Source organism: Cupressus sempervirens, chromosome 1, assembly GCF_028749045.1.
Source record: "Cupressus sempervirens isolate cs-2001-9-10 chromosome 1, ASM2874904v1, whole genome shotgun sequence".
NCBI lineage: Eukaryota > Viridiplantae > Streptophyta > Pinopsida > Cupressales > Cupressaceae > Cupressus > Cupressus sempervirens.
In genome coordinates this window covers 31,201,176-31,215,896 of record NC_143118.1, presented here as the reverse complement: position 1 = coordinate 31,215,896, position 14,721 = coordinate 31,201,176, and the positions used below count along the sequence as shown (strand labels likewise).

General features: G+C 38.5%; 1 protein-coding gene across 12 annotated transcripts in view; it reads left to right on the top strand.

Annotated features, from left to right (window-relative positions):
- The window catches only part of LOC149576021 (uncharacterized), a 311,989-nt gene that overhangs the window by 240,082 nt on the left and 57,186 nt on the right, over positions 1-14,721 (top strand). For all 12 annotated transcript variants that reach the window (XM_089816148.1, XM_089816139.1, XM_089816147.1 and 9 more), the window contains 2 exons: positions 6,969-7,041; positions 7,808-7,886. In XM_089816148.1, coding sequence (XP_089672274.1) covers positions 6,969-7,041; positions 7,808-7,886 — 152 coding nt within the window. The remainder of the gene's footprint in view (positions 1-6,968; positions 7,042-7,807; positions 7,887-14,721) is intronic.

The following is a 14,721-nucleotide window of genomic DNA, read 5'->3' as shown; positions in this document are numbered from 1 at the left end:
GAATTTGTATTTGCTGAGGGAAGAGAATCTAGACGGAAGAGAATCAACTCCCACAGCTCGAAGTGCCGAGGGAGCACGAGTGCGGAGTGAACTCTTTGTTCAGGATACACTTCCTTAGGGGACAACTTTAGAAGATCCTTTTTCACCAAGGTTCGCAACTGTTGAGACCACTGGTGTGGGAGAGCAGACCGTCGGTGCAGGAGTGCAGACTGCCCGTGTGGGAGTGCAGATCATCAGTGCGGGAGTGCACACTGCCAGTGTGGGAGTGCAAAGCCACGCTGTGGGAGTGAACAGTGCCAGTGTTGCAAGACCGAGCAACGCTCGTTCACAAAATCCAGTAGTGATGGCAAGACCAAAAGAAAAGTTGCCAAAGTTTGATGGCGATGGTATGGCTGACCCCATCCGACATTGCAAGACCTGTGAGATGATTTGGAGGGAAAATGGCATAACAGATGCAAACGAATGGGTAAGGCAATTTTCGACAACCCTATGGGGTGTCGCAATTGATTGGTTTGCAGATACAGATCCACAAAAGTTAAACAACTGGGACAACATTAAAAAGGAGTTTATCACAGAATTTCAAGTATTGCGCGATGATAACGAGATTGTAGCAGAGATATTCAATACCAAGCAGGGGAAGAATGAAACTGTCCATGTCTACGCCAAGAAATTAAAAGACTTGATAAGTAAAATGAAAAATAAGCCGGCGGACGGACTTTAGAAAAGATCGTTCGTGGAAGGCCTATGCTCGAAGTTGCGGAAGAAGATGAAAATTGTGCTGTCGTCATCATATACAGAAGCATACAATAGAGCAATGAACTTGGAAAGCGAGCAGAGCACGAAAAAGAAAAAGAAGAATAGCTCCTCCGACTCAGATGATGAAACATCTTCCGGAGAGGATAGCAGTGATGATGAAAACAACAACAAGAAGGTCCGCGCACTACAGAAGGACATGGTCCGTATGATGAAGGAATTTAAAAACATGCAGAAGAAGACAAAGGGAAGCGAGCTATGGTGCACAGAGTGTAAGATGGAAGATCATACTAAAGGGTCCTGTCCAAAGAACCAATTCTGTTGCATTTGTCAGATCATGGGACATTCCACAAAAGAATGTCCCTTCAATATGAAAACCAGAGGACCTCAACAGTTGCTCCTGAAATAGGCAACTTCCACATCGGGAGGTAACGGAAACACAAACATTGATGGTGCCACTTCGGGTGGGTATAGAAATAATAGTAGAGGGCAAAACAACAACAACAATGCGAACAATAACAATAGCAGTCAAATTCGAATTCAGTATGATGCGAACGGACAACCGATCGTTCAATGCCGAGCACGTAATTTGTGGGGCCACTTTGCCCGTGACTGTACAACGAAAAATACACCAAAATTATTATGTAGATGGTGCAGACCCGACAATAATGAAGATGCCAAGTGCCCGAAGTCTGGAGTGAATCTGATCACCGCTGGGATGGATGAAGAGGAGGTACTAGCAATCACACGGAAACAAGCAAAACTATACCCTGACCCCATGGAAGAAAAGAAGAGGCTGGAGGAAGTACGGAAGGAAATTGAGAAAGCAACACAGGCGAAGACATCTCAGTTGAAGGTTACCATTCGGCACCTCAGCAAGGAATTACGTAGAACAAAACATTGTACGATAGATACTGCAAATTGAGGTACCTGTCGAAATAGGCAATCTGTTGCTCACAATGCCTCAGTTCCAATCGACACTCACAAATATCGCGCCAATTGCCAAGTTACCAGGAGAACCAGGAAGAGGGAAGGAAATTGCCGTTGGTGGAGAAGACCCAATGTTATTGGCCCTCACATCCGGACGGCATCCAGCGGTTGTCGAGATGGGAATTCTTGGAAGTGTGTTGACGGAGGGTCCGACATGAATGTCTTACCCGAGGATACCTGGAAGAGGTTGGGATAGCCGACGTTGTGGCCACCTACATTCCAGTTGTTGACAGTGGACCAACAAGGCATTAAACTTCTCAGTGTTCTGATGGCACAACTGGTGACAATTGGCACATAGTCGTTCCTGCTTGACTTTGTCGTGATCCCACTAAAGAGAAAAGGATACGACGCCATTCTGGGTCACGGATGGCTTATTCAAGTTAGGGTTAAACATAACTGGAAGAAAAACACTTTATCACTTGAAAGCAAAGGGAGGAAATTTGTAATTGATTTGCACACCCAGATGGTGGGGGAAGAAGCTTTGTCCTCAGATTCTGAAGTAGAAGATGAAGGGAGGCAGCATATGGAATCAGATCAGGAGGGAATCCTGTAGTTGGAAGGAGAATCAATAGACAACAGTTTGGATTCTGTCAACGATCTTTACCACTGGTAGATAGAGGACTATGAACTCTTTCCAAGTTGTAATAAGTTAAGGGTGGATGAAGGTGAGAAAGAAGAGGAAAATGAATGTCCGAAGGAATACAGAGAAGCGAAAGAAGGAAAGGCAGTTATGGCTGAAGCTGAGGGGAAGAACATACAGTACAAATCCAGAAAAAAGAAAGATCCCACCGTTCGGTACACACTGAACGGACTGCACAAAAAGAAAAGAATACACTGCACCATAAAATTACTTGAAGGGTGCCAGAAGGAAGGAAATAATCTAGATGGGCGACAACCGCAGACACAATGGGCCAGGGAGGTGATATAGAATAGATGCAAAGCACAGCGTGATCAGCACCTGGTACTGAACAGCTTTCAGCCAGGGCAGTTGATGTTGAAGTATGACAGATGAAATAAACTAGGAAACTTTAAGGTCAGGTGGGTCGGGCCATACCAGATCTGGAAGGTAGGTGACAATGGAGCAATAAAATTATGGACTTTAGACGAACAAGAAGTGTTGCAGGCAGTGAACAGGTCGAAGTTGAAGAGGTACTATGACAGGAAGACTCCCGCATCGTCGCAAAATGACGAAGCCCGAACGACTCTGTTGCCATCGCAGAATGGCCAAGTTTGAACAACTCCCTCGTCGTCGCAGGATGGCAATCTAGAGGAAAATTCGAGTTGTATTTTTTTGTATGAATAAATAAATAAATAGATAAATTAAAGAAGAAAATAAGTGAGTGGGTGAAGGCCCGTGGTCATTCGAACACCTGTCTGCGCGAATAGTCACCCACGGATAGCCTTAGTTCTCCGCACGGTGACTCCCGCGGATTTCCCTTATTCCCCCACGGGGTGTCTTCCGTGGTTATATCTTCTCTTCCGTGGATTTCTTTTCTTCTGCCGATTGTTTGTTCCCCTCAACCTATCCTTCGTCTGTGGCTTGTCTCCATGGCTATAAACTCACATTTGCAGGTGGTCGTATTCTTCTGTAGGTTGTCCTTATTGATGTGCCTTTGTTTTCTCGTCCATGGAAGGTTTATGTGCGGGTTGCCTTATATCCCCGGGGTTGCAACACTTGTATATTTTCCCTGAGGTTTCATTCTTCTATCCACGACTTCCTTTTTCCAACGCTCATTAGCCTCCTTGGAATGAAAGAGACATTACCATGTAGCAGACAAAATCTACAGCAGGTGGTGTAGCAAGAGAGAGATGTTATTGCTCAGTGTCTAAATTTGTTATCCCACAGATGTGGTAACTCATTCTCCACAAGAAGGCAAAAGCAACAGAGTAGTTAGGTAGGAGCCAACAAAAAAAAAAAAAACGATAAATTGAAGCAGTTCAGAATGAGTACCACAAGTGCCAAAAGGAAAGGAAAACATCTGCGGTTGCCAGAAAGAGTGTGGGATCATAAGAAAATGACAAAAATAGTGTGTTCCATGCAGTTTTGTGTGGGTTTCAGAGTGGTAATTTGGAGCCCCTCAACCTCGCTGGGGGCGTTGCCCCCTAGACCCCCAGTCGTTGCGGTTAATCAGTCGTGGAAAGTATGACCAGTTGATGAGACTTGGAGCTGCTGCAGGCATGGAGTGTTTGTGTACTAGAGGCACTTGGAGTAGGTGTTGGACGTGAGGCTGTCTTGGTGGATGCATAGGGAGCTTGGGAGGAGTTGATCATCCAGTTGAAGGCAGTACAACAACACTTGTTTCAGGGTACCCAGGAGTTGGAAGTAGAAAAAGCAGCACGGGTGGCTATCAAAGTCAGCATGATTAAGGAGACAGTATTGTGTTAGCAAAGGCTACAAATGCATAATGGGTTGGAGACCAGTTTGTTGCAAACACGGGACGAATGTGAAAGTGATGTGACAGAAAACGGATCTATCTTGTGTAGTTAGTCAGCTAATGTACTTTTTTTGGATAATTTGTCTCGGATGTTTTGTAATTGTCGTCCGGAGACGACTTTTTCTTTTGTGGGGGATGATGTCGTCGGTATAAATTGTGTAGCCGATGGATTGATGTCATCGGTAGATATTGTGTAGCTGACGGGTTCATGTCGTCGGTAAAGATTTGTAGTTGACGGATAGATTAGTATTGTTATGTAGCTGACGGACCCCTTTGGGAAGGTTCGGCGGGAAGTATTTATACCCCGTCTGGGTACATTGTAAATTATCTTATCATCAGTTATGTAATCTCTTGGCATATGCGAATAAAGGAGTACTGCTATTTGTGTTCTTGTTCATTATGTGTGCATTAATCATTTAATCTATGCGGTAAACAAACACCTCCTTGGAGATTTGTGACATGACTTAATTGCCTCTTGTGGGTCCTACAATCTGACATTTGTATCAGGCACTGACATTCAAGCTTTTGGTACAACGACGAATGATTCCAATATAACTTTTGATAAAAGCTAATGGTTAGCAGTCAGTGTTTCATTCTTCTCGGTCCATATTGCAACTAAAGTACAAACCTTAACTTTTGAGAAGTTAAGAGAAGTTAAGAGTTGATAGTTACAACTTCGAATCATCAAAAAACAAAGTTAAGGGTCAATACTTCCATTTTGGTCAACGTTTTGACTTATTCCCCAACCTTAACTTTTAAAAAAAAGTTAAGCGTTAGGAATCTCGACTTTGGCCAAATTCGTGCCCTAATCCTAACCCTGTGAAATCTCAAGAATCAAATTTCCAACTCCAAGCTTGCATAACTACTTCATGGTTATTCTCTAGAAATGAAAAATGGTGAATTACATTATATACATGTTTGCAGAATTCAGGTGACCGGAGGTAGGCATAAATGTATCTACAATTCTCTCTTCTCTCTCTCTCTCTCTCTCTCTCTCTCTCTCTCTCTCTCTCTATTTCATTCGTAGTGAATTGACAAATGCTTGTGTCATGCCTTATTATCCCTCCAAGGTGGTATTTCAAATGAGATATGCCTCCACTAATAACATTTTTTCATTTTTTATGCGTATCATAGTATTATTGTTGGGTCCTTCAAAAGCATATGCCCATGCCTTGTCTCAAGCCCCATTGGGGCTCATTCCTACATATCCTGATGGACATGCATCTACTGGGCCATTGACAAACCCAATTGTAGAGGCATTCCTATTTACCATTTTGATGAAAAATCAACCTACACATGTCACATACAAAATAAGGGCACAAATTTAGAACTTCAAATAAATAAATTTAGAGACAAACGAAGTTAGTTAAAAACTTTAGATAAGGTTAAACATAGCTGAAACTTGGAAGGAAAAAAGAAAAAAAAGTGTTAGGTTATGGAATTTTTAAGAAAAGGATGAAATTTTCAAGAAAACTATGAAATATTTGCAAAACTTGTGGAAAATTGGTGTTAGATCTTATTTGTTACCTTCTAAAAGGAGTTAGAGTAGACTGGAAATGGTATGATAGAGTTAGGATAAGCTTGGATGCACTTAATAGAAGACAAAATGGTTTTAAAACAAAAGAGAATGAATCTTGAAAACTTGTGAGTCCGAATCGGCTTGAAAAATCTCTTTAAATCCACAAAAAATCGATCTAGAAGGCTGCAAATGATGGTCTTCATCCCCCCAAACCTTTCTACACTCTCCAAATTCACTCTGCCAATGAAAAACAATGAAAATGGCCTCTTGCTGGGCTGTCACAGTCCATATAACTAGCGTGGGCAATATCTTTTTGCAATCCACGAGATTTTGCTAAGTTATCGCTGAAGTTTTAAACATATCTTCGATATTTTGCATGTGATATCTTGACATATATTATCGCTCAATAAAAGTTCTCGCAAGAAGTTAAGTTATTGCCGAGATACCGGCGATAAGTAGATCTATTGGTACAAGAACTGTGTATGTGGATACAAGTAACTTTTTTTGCCCTTTGGTATAGTGTATATATACGCATACATGAGGTTTTCTTCTTAAAAGAAATATATAGAATTGTATTACAAGCTAAATGCCAAAATGGTAATGATCAAGTTAAATATTAAATTCCAGTTGATAGTGAAATATCTAATATCTGTCCATTGGCATTTAATAGTGATAATTTTAGCTGTCTAAGTTCTTGAATCTCGTGTCCACTCCTAGTACCCCTCATTGTTAGAAAAATACTTAGATGGCAATCCCACTAACTAGTGGAGGTTTGGGGAGACTCCAATGGGTTTGAGGGGCAGTAATCAATAGCTGCACAAGGAAAACCTAATGATAGAAGGGATGCGGTAAAAAAAGAGGAGAGAAAAATGATCTTTGTATTTTGTTAAATGATGTTTTTGGGAGTATCAGGGTTTTTGGCAAAATAAAAGTCAAAAATATCTTTCTCTATTTCTTTTTTCCACTCAGTGCCTTGTAGTATGCTTGGATATGCTCAGATATGTGCCTGGCCATTGTAGATCACATGGACTTGTAGAATCAATGATTTAAGTTGCATAAATGCCACACCCTATTCTGGTGACCATTTAATTGTATACATGAGGGACACTAATGATAACTGATGGAAAGGTTGCAATGGACATTTCAATCATATTGTTTTACATTTATTAATCTTTTGGCATCATCGATTTGAATGCTTGGTTTTAGAGTATGAAAATCCATAACAATGGAAAAATCTAACTGAACTTAAATCTGGCTTTATTTGACTGCAGATTTAAATTCAGTGAGATTCCAACTGAAGAAGATAAATGATTCTGATGAACTTTCAAAGGACATATTTCTCAGGTATATTTTGCTGGACACCTGATGCATGTTCCACATACTAATAAGTAGTGAAGGTGCAATGAAGTTGGAGAAATATGTGCATCTCGTAACGCAGTGTAACATTAAATACATGCATAAATATACTTGCTGTATTCATGCATAAACACAATCTTTCTTTTTGTATGGAAATGTTTTTCTCAAATTTTCATGGACAACAGTTTGGTCTGTACCAAGCTATTAGAACTAAGAAAAATCAGCCAAAGAGCAGCACAGCTTAATTGTTGTGCACAACTTTTCTGATAATTTGAATTAAAGCCCCAAACTGCGTTGATTACTTTCCTTGCCTTAGGAGTTGTATTCCATGTCTCTGCCAATAGTGTTTTTACTTTTATTGGCTAAATCCTGAAGATGTTGGACTGCAATTTCTCTATCTGATGGCTATCCCCAAACCTATGATTCATTGTTAACTGTTTTCTCCCTCCCTTTTCAAATGGAAAAGGAATCAATTGGACACAAGCAATGAATGTGTTCTTTAATTGAATGTTCAGCCTATCCACAGGATCAGATGAGTTAGTCAGCTATAGTTTGCTATTCTGCTCTGACTTCAATAATGCTCTTGATTTCTTATGATTGGAATGATCTTGCAAGTTGTAGAAATGAATAAGTGTAGTCGGTAGCCATTTAAATTTCAACTACCTTTTATGGCTAAGAGACTTATGTGAAGAAGTATTACATATATTCCTTCTGCACAAACGAAAATCATGATCACTGCCCATTGTATTCCCAGTGCTGCAGGGTACCTTGACGGAGCTGATAGAGATACTGCATCATCCATTACCTATTCCATCTTTGATTATTTGAATCAAGTATGTAAAAATAACCTTCATTAGCCAATGAGTAGCAGTTTAATTTTATTATTGTTATTTTCTGATTTCTGTGTGTGGTGTCTCTAATTTCTCAGGGGTCAAAGGTGTGGTTTGTCTTAGTGCAATATACTGACACGATTCTTATATGTTCCCATTGAAATTAGGTTAATGTCATACCATCTTTCTTGTTATTACTTAAGTTTTGATATGCTTCATGTATTCTTCTTTTAAGCACTAGTGTTTCTGAATTCTATTTCCCATAAGGAACCGAAATTCTTTCCATATCCATATAATTTCACTTGCAAAGAAGCATGTCCTAATTATATTGAGTAGGTGACGGGAATTTACCAAGCTCATCCAGACATGTAGCACTAGATTTGACTTGTTTGAGTGGAAGCAGTGGTTTAATTGAGTACTAATATTTAATCTACACATAACCTTCTATGAGTGTATTCATAGAGTTCTTTACCTGCAAAAACTTTGTAATGTCCCTATTTTTGGTGAGATTTTATAGATGATTTAGTCAGTTCATTATTGTGACCCTTGTGAGCTAACAAGGTGATTAGGGGGGTCTCATTTGCAGCCATACAATTTTTAGTAAATTTATTTTTGGCAATTGACATTTTTGGCAGTGCAGTGGGTGGCTCTGGCAGTTGGTCATCATCTATAGTGGATGTGGTTGTTAATTGCCTGAGCTCTTATATATAATTAATTATTAAAGTCGCATTATTATAATAATGTCATTAAGAGATATTGCTAATGAGTGTGTTGTAAAGTTTCAAGAGCTGAGTACTTTTGGGAACCTTTTGGCAATAAAGGTGTAATAACCCCAGCCGGTTATAACTTCATAAAACACCAAATTCTTTTATAATTCAGTTGTTTCATATTTCGTCAAACACTTCGCAAGCAAGCTTTGATTTAGGTAAGGCATGCCTTGAAACCCTTTGAAATGAAGTCTAGCAGCAGCATAAGAAGTCTCCAACAAACAAATGCAATTGCAGATATGTAAAATGCTGCTCCCAAAGTGCAGATAGAAAAATACCCCTAGCGGCAAATATAAATGGGTGCTCAACCAACTCCAAATTAGCCAACACCCAACCGCTTCTCAGCAACAATAATAACAGTATAAGAAGGCGCCAAATTCCAAATTCCCAACACCACGGTATCTCCCAACCACAGTTGATGCAAGGAGGGCAAAGAATAACTAGGGCCAAAGGCACACCCAACAATCCAAACCAACTCTGCAGAGTAAACACAACGGAAGCAAACACACAAAGAGAACAACACCACAGAGAGAGAGAGAGAACAAGATACTTTATTGATTCATGAAATGATCAGCATATATGCCCAGCTGTAAGGCCTTTTGGGTTACAGCCAAATACAAAATACATTCAAGATCTAAGATCCAACTTCAAATTCACACTTCTAGACACATATGCTACTAACTTTTCAAAATCTCTAATCCCTCTTCTAAACTCCCTGGAATTTGCCCTAAGCCTAAACACTCTATTTATACTTGCCAAAATAGTTTATAGATCATTCTAGAACATTACATAATAGAAAGGTCTACTGAACAATGGTTTGGACACATCCCAAGAAAAAAATCTTATCATAAATGTCGTGATAGAAATAAATCCCACAAGTCGGCTGGCACCAAAAATGTAGAATAGACGTCCAAAATACTGACGGTCGACATCAACAGGAAAACTCGGCACACGAAGGGTCACTCGAAATACACTAGGTAACTCGGGACATGAAGGATAGCTTGGCACAACTGTGGAACTTGACACACATTGTGGAGCGAGATAGGATAATATGTGAACTTGAGTGTTAACATGACGTGGGATAACCTCAACTCGGTTTAAACTACAAAATTACTGGCACTTGGCAATTGCTGCAACTTGGCAATGATTGAAACTGGGCAACAATTGGCAGAATGAACACAAATGAGTAGGATAACACGTCAACTCAGGATGCTCCTGCATTAGACAACCAGGGTAGAAAGAAATGATTCTCTTGAATCATTGAGATGTCACGAGTTGAGCTGAATCCAACTCAAATTAAGAAATCCATGTAGCATCTTCAATTGGTCTATTTTTCCATGTCACTAAATATTCATAGTATTCTTTTCCTTTTGTTCTTTTACTAACTCTCTAATCCAATACCTATTCAACTTTTTCAATCTGCTTCTTAGGATAATCATCAGGTACAACAAGTTTATCATCTAACTCATGATACTTATATAGATCAGCAACATTGAATATAGGAGATATATCCATGTCGTCAGGTAACTCAACTTCATAAGCATTTCCATTGTCAAACTTCTCTAAGATATTGCAAGGTCCAAACTTCTTCATCTTCAACTTACTATATGTTCCAACCGAAAATATTCCTTTCTTCAAATGAACCATCACCTCATCACCAACTTCATAAATATGATGTCTTCTAGACTTATCAGCATTCTCTTTGTACGTTTGATTACTTTGTTTGAACTTCAGCTTCACTTCCTTATGCAAAGACTCCATAAAATCAACAAATTCTTCTCCTCTAGCACTTCTCTTCTCTTCACCAACAACATCCCTTAAATCTAATACTCCTTTAGGCTTCATTCCCATAACAATCTTAAAAGGTGTCTTTCCTATACTCCTATTCACAAAATTATTATATGAAAACTCAACTTGTGCCAATGCTATCTCCCAATTATGTGTTTCATCTTTAACTAAGCATCTCAACAAATTACCTAAGCTTCTATTCACAACCTCTATCTGTCTATCAGTCTGCGGATGGAATGTAGAACTAAACTTCAGCTCAGTAGCCATCTTCTTCCACAAAGTTCTCCAAAAATAACCAACAAACTTACTATCTCTATTAGAAATAATACTTCTTGGTAATCCATGCAATCTCACAATATTTTTGAAAAAAAGTGCAGCAACATGCTTAGCATTTGATGTCTTCTTACATGGTATAAAATGAGCCATTTTATAAAATCTATCCACAACAACAAATATAGAATCATACCCCTTTGTTGTCTTAGGCAATTCAAGAACAAAATCCATACTAGTCACTCCAAGGTTTCTTAGGAATAAAAATAGGTGTACACAATCGAGTATTCTGACTTACTCCTTTTACAACTTGACAAACTCCACAGCTCTTCACAAATTTATGAACATCCTTATACATCTATGGCAAATAATACTTCTCTTTCAGCAAACTCAATGCCTTATCAGTTCCAAAATGTCCAGCCAATCCACCACTATGCTTTTCCTTAATTAGATTCAACCTCATAGAACTTCTAAGAATACATAACTAAATACTTTTGAACATCATACCTTCTGAATGAAATATTCATCATACTTACTGATGTGATCTGTCAGATTTGGTGCTCTGCACTCTCTCCACCTCTCAAAAAAATCAGGGTCAGTATCATACAACTCTTTCATCTCATGAAAATCAAGCACTTCAACTTTCATTTCAGTCAACAAAGAATGTCTTCTACTCAATGCATCAACAACTCTGTTAGTAACTCCACTCTTATGCTTAATCACAGATGTAAAACTTTGCAAATACTCAACCCACTTCATATGTCTCTGATTCAATTTATGTTGACTTCTCAAGTACTATAAAGCTTTATGATCAATATACAACACAAACTCCTTAGGAATCAAATAATGTCTCCACTTCTTCAAAGCTTGAACAATAGCATAAAACTCTTGATCATACACAAAATACTTCTTTTTAACATCATTCAACTTTTCACTAAAGAAAGTAACAAGTTTACCCTCTTGACTCAATACAACTCCTATTGCACTACCACTTGCATCACGTTCAACTTGAAATACCTATTGAGATTAGACAAAGCCAATACAGGTAACTCAGCAACCTTTTGTTTCAAAGTCTCAAGACACTTATTAGCTCCATGTATTCACTCGAATTCCTTTTTATCTCCTCTCATTGTTTCAGTCATAGCATTACAAACCACACTAAAATTCTTTATAAACTTTCTGTAAAAACTAGCTAAACCATGAAATGATCTTACCTCACCCACATTCTCAAGTGTAGGCCATTCCAAAATTGTTTAACCTTCTCTGGATCCATTCTCAAACCATCAGCTGAAATTACAAATCCCAAATACATAATCTCCCTTGCATAAAAGAACACTTTTTCATATTAATTATCAACTTTTCCTCTTTCAACCTCTGCAATACTTGCCTAACATGCTCGAGATGTTCTTCCTTGGTCTCACTGAATATCAGAATATCATCTAAATAAACAATCACAAACTTACCTAGGAATCTTTTTAGAACTTCATTCATCAACCTCATGAAAGTACTAGGTGCATTAGTCAAATCAAAAGGCATAACCAACCATAGATGGAAAACTCGCCGAGTAATTAAGCTGGGCGAGTAAATCCCAGAAAAACTCGCAGTTGGAAAAACTCGGCAGTGACGCAAAAACTCGGCGATTACTCATCAAAAACTCGGTAATTTTTTGTTAGAACTCGCGATTTACTGGCCCGCGGCCTGTGACGGCTAAAAATGGTAGAAAGTGATTTGTATAGTTTAGCACCTATACACTGTATGCTTATTTGTTGGGGTTAGCACCAAGAAGCCCTAATTGTAAAGTTGAGTCATGCTTCACTCAGAATAGATGTCGTCAGGTGAAGGAGGCATTGTACTTTGTACTCACTATTCCCTTATTCTCTTGTGTCTAAAAGTTGAAGAAATGTTTTTTTTTTTTAGTTATTTTTGTCCTGAATCTACCACATACCATATAGTGCTCCTCAAGAAACCTAACTCTTTCATAATATAGATAACATCATTTAACGCACCTACAAGAGGTCTCATTCTTTCACAGTTGTAATGGTTTCAAAACCCCATGCTTTGTACCCAGTTGTAAATGTGGTATCATAAATACCCATCTGCCCACTGGATCATGGTCAGTGAAGAGGGACCCACTGCAACTAAAGTTGGTTTTTATAGATATTATGCAAATTAAGGAATTTGGCCTAATTTTGTACTTGATCAAAGCTCGGTGTTGGTTTTAATAAATACATGTTATAAACTTAAGCAATAAATTCTGCCAAACCTTTAAGTTAGGTGTTACATCATTAGATAAGACACAGGCTTCATTGCTCATAAATTCTTCTTCCTTGTGGTTGGTGACTGCAATCTACAGGGTGCAAAGTCCCCAACATGTAGCGTACTCACCAATCTACCACTAATTAACTTGGGTTCTCTAAACTATGCTTGTTTCTTTTGTATTGTCTTTAATTAACTTATTTGATGCATCTTCTCATTAAATTTTGCAAAATAAATGTATTTTTAATTAAATTTCAGCAGTTTTTTAGGTTCCCGAGTTTTTCCCGAGTTTTTTTTTTAAATCGTCAAGTTTTTCCCGATTAAACTTTTGGGAGGCTTGGCGAGTTTTTGCCTTTGGCGAGTTTTCCAACTATGTAACCAACCATTCATACAAACAATCTTTTGTCTTGAAAGCAGTCTTCCATTCATCACCTTCTCTAATTTTGATCTGATGATAGCCACGCTTCAAATCAATCTTGGTAAAATGCTTTGCTCCACTCAAACAATCCATTATGTCATTCATCCTCGGCATAGGAAACCTATATTTCATTGTCATCTTGTTAATAGCTCTGGAATCAGTACACATCCTCCATTCTCCATTCTTCTTAGGTGCTAATACATCGGGCACTTGTCTATTAAGTTCTTCATTCTCTGTAGGTGTCAGTCTATATGGTCCTTTGTTCGGCAAACTAGCTCTACAAATCAGATCCATATAATGACTTATACTTCTTACTAGCGGTAAACCATCAAGAATATCCTCAGCAACAATCTCTTTATACTCATTCAGCAATGCTATAATTTCTTCTGGTACTCGGCTACCATTATCTGTTGTCACCCGGTCATTACCAACAGCTCTCGGTCCTCTAGGAATTATAGTACAATTAACCTCATCTGGACATTCAATCAAAGACAACAATATTTGTTTCTTCCCATTCACCCAAAGAGTATATTGATTCAATCTTCCATTATGTACAACATATCTATCATATTGCCAAGGTCTACCTAACAAAATATGACAATGAGCCATAGGCATAATATCACATAGCACTTCACAAAGTAATGTCCAATCTTGAACTTCATAATGCATTGCTCACTTGCCAATATTTTATGCTCATCTTTGATCTATGAAACATGATAGGTTTGGGATGCTTCAGCCTCTGCAACTATAACTTTGTAACTAGCACTTTTGATGCCAAATTTGTAGAACTTCCACTATCAATGATCACCTTGCAACATTTTCCAGTCATCTTACATCTGGTCTTGAAAAGACTTCTTCTAAGAACAGGTTCCTCATCACTTCCCTTATTACATAAGGTTCGTCTCACCATCAAATTTTCTCCAGCCTCAAGTCCACTTGGTGATCTCTCAATGTCCTCTTGCATCACAACATTTCTATTATTTTGTGTACTTTCAGAAGATCTACATTCAAAAGATCTATGCCCTTCTTTATAACATTTGAAACAATTACCACGAAAACCACCTCTAGGATAAGAATTACCTCTTCCTTGGTAAGAACCAATACCTCCTTGGTATGAACTACCACCTTTCCATTCAGTCTTGTCTTTGTCATCATTTTTCGATTTAGATTTGTCTTTATCCTTCACAAAAATTTCAGATCTAACACTTTCACCATAAGATCTACTTCTGCCTCTCTGGAATCTACCACCTCTACCTCTTTGTCTTTGTTCATGCTTCTTTGTCAAGATCTCCTTAGCTTTATAGGCATATTGATATGCTTCTTCTACACTTTCCAGTTT